Consider the following 789-nt stretch of genomic DNA (forward strand, 5'->3'; position numbering starts at 1 on the left):
CTTTATTAGTTCTCATTTCTGGGAAAATTGTATTTGATTTCAAGAGCTTCTAATGAAAAACACGTGAAAACCATATGAAATACTTCTTTGTTTTTAATACATTTAGAAAGATAAAAGTTGACTTGTTTATCTTTTTGGTAAAAATAATATGTAGCATGCACAAGATTTTATTCATTATTACAAAACAGTCAAGTCAGCATCCTTACCCAAATCTAAGAATGACTGAGCAGCATAAAAAGTTAACTAAGATCTAATATCCTTCCGAGGACACTAAGCAAGACAAATTGAAATTTCTGAAATGCATAATTACCCCGTTCTCTCATTATTCCTTTTGTTGTTAATATTACTAGAATTGTTAATAGTACAATTCAATTGTTAATAGTACAGTTGAGTCACATAGTTGAAATTCAGACCTTGGTAACTACAACATGGTAAAAGCAGCAGATCATTTCATTTGACATCTTAACACTCATAACAAATACCTGTGCATACTGTCTTTCCAGGAGATTCTAACATTTGCTGAGTCAGCCGTTTCTCAGCAGGACTGGTGAACACGGAAACATCTCCTGCAAAAGAGATTTAGTGAGCTGCACTAATGTCTCACGGTAAGAAATCTTCTACCAACAAATTAATCTTATATTTCAATAACAGTTGGAACAGTTAAGTATCTGGGATAACTAACAAGATGACAGTTGGTGAAGAAAACCTTTTCCTTAGTGGGATAAACAGAAAGATAAGGTTTCAACATCAGAATGTGCAGTCAGTTGGAGCAATTAAACTGGGACACAC

General features: G+C 33.3%; 1 protein-coding gene across 2 annotated transcripts in view; it reads right to left on the reverse strand.

Annotated features, from left to right (window-relative positions):
* ZNF438 (zinc finger protein 438) overlaps positions 1–789 on the reverse strand; it is a 29240-nt gene that overhangs the window by 11596 nt on the left and 16855 nt on the right. The window contains exon 2 of one of the 2 annotated variants that reach the window (XM_008592812.1): positions 483–566. In XM_008592812.1, coding sequence (XP_008591034.1) covers positions 483–566 — 84 coding nt within the window. Of the gene's footprint in view, positions 1–482; positions 569–789 lie in introns of those variants that run through there. The other variant, XM_008592813.1, reaches the window with a different exon arrangement.

Source organism: Galeopterus variegatus, unplaced genomic scaffold (genome assembly GCF_000696425.1).
Source record: "Galeopterus variegatus unplaced genomic scaffold, G_variegatus-3.0.2 Scaffold8351, whole genome shotgun sequence".
Lineage (NCBI taxonomy): Eukaryota > Metazoa > Chordata > Mammalia > Dermoptera > Cynocephalidae > Galeopterus > Galeopterus variegatus.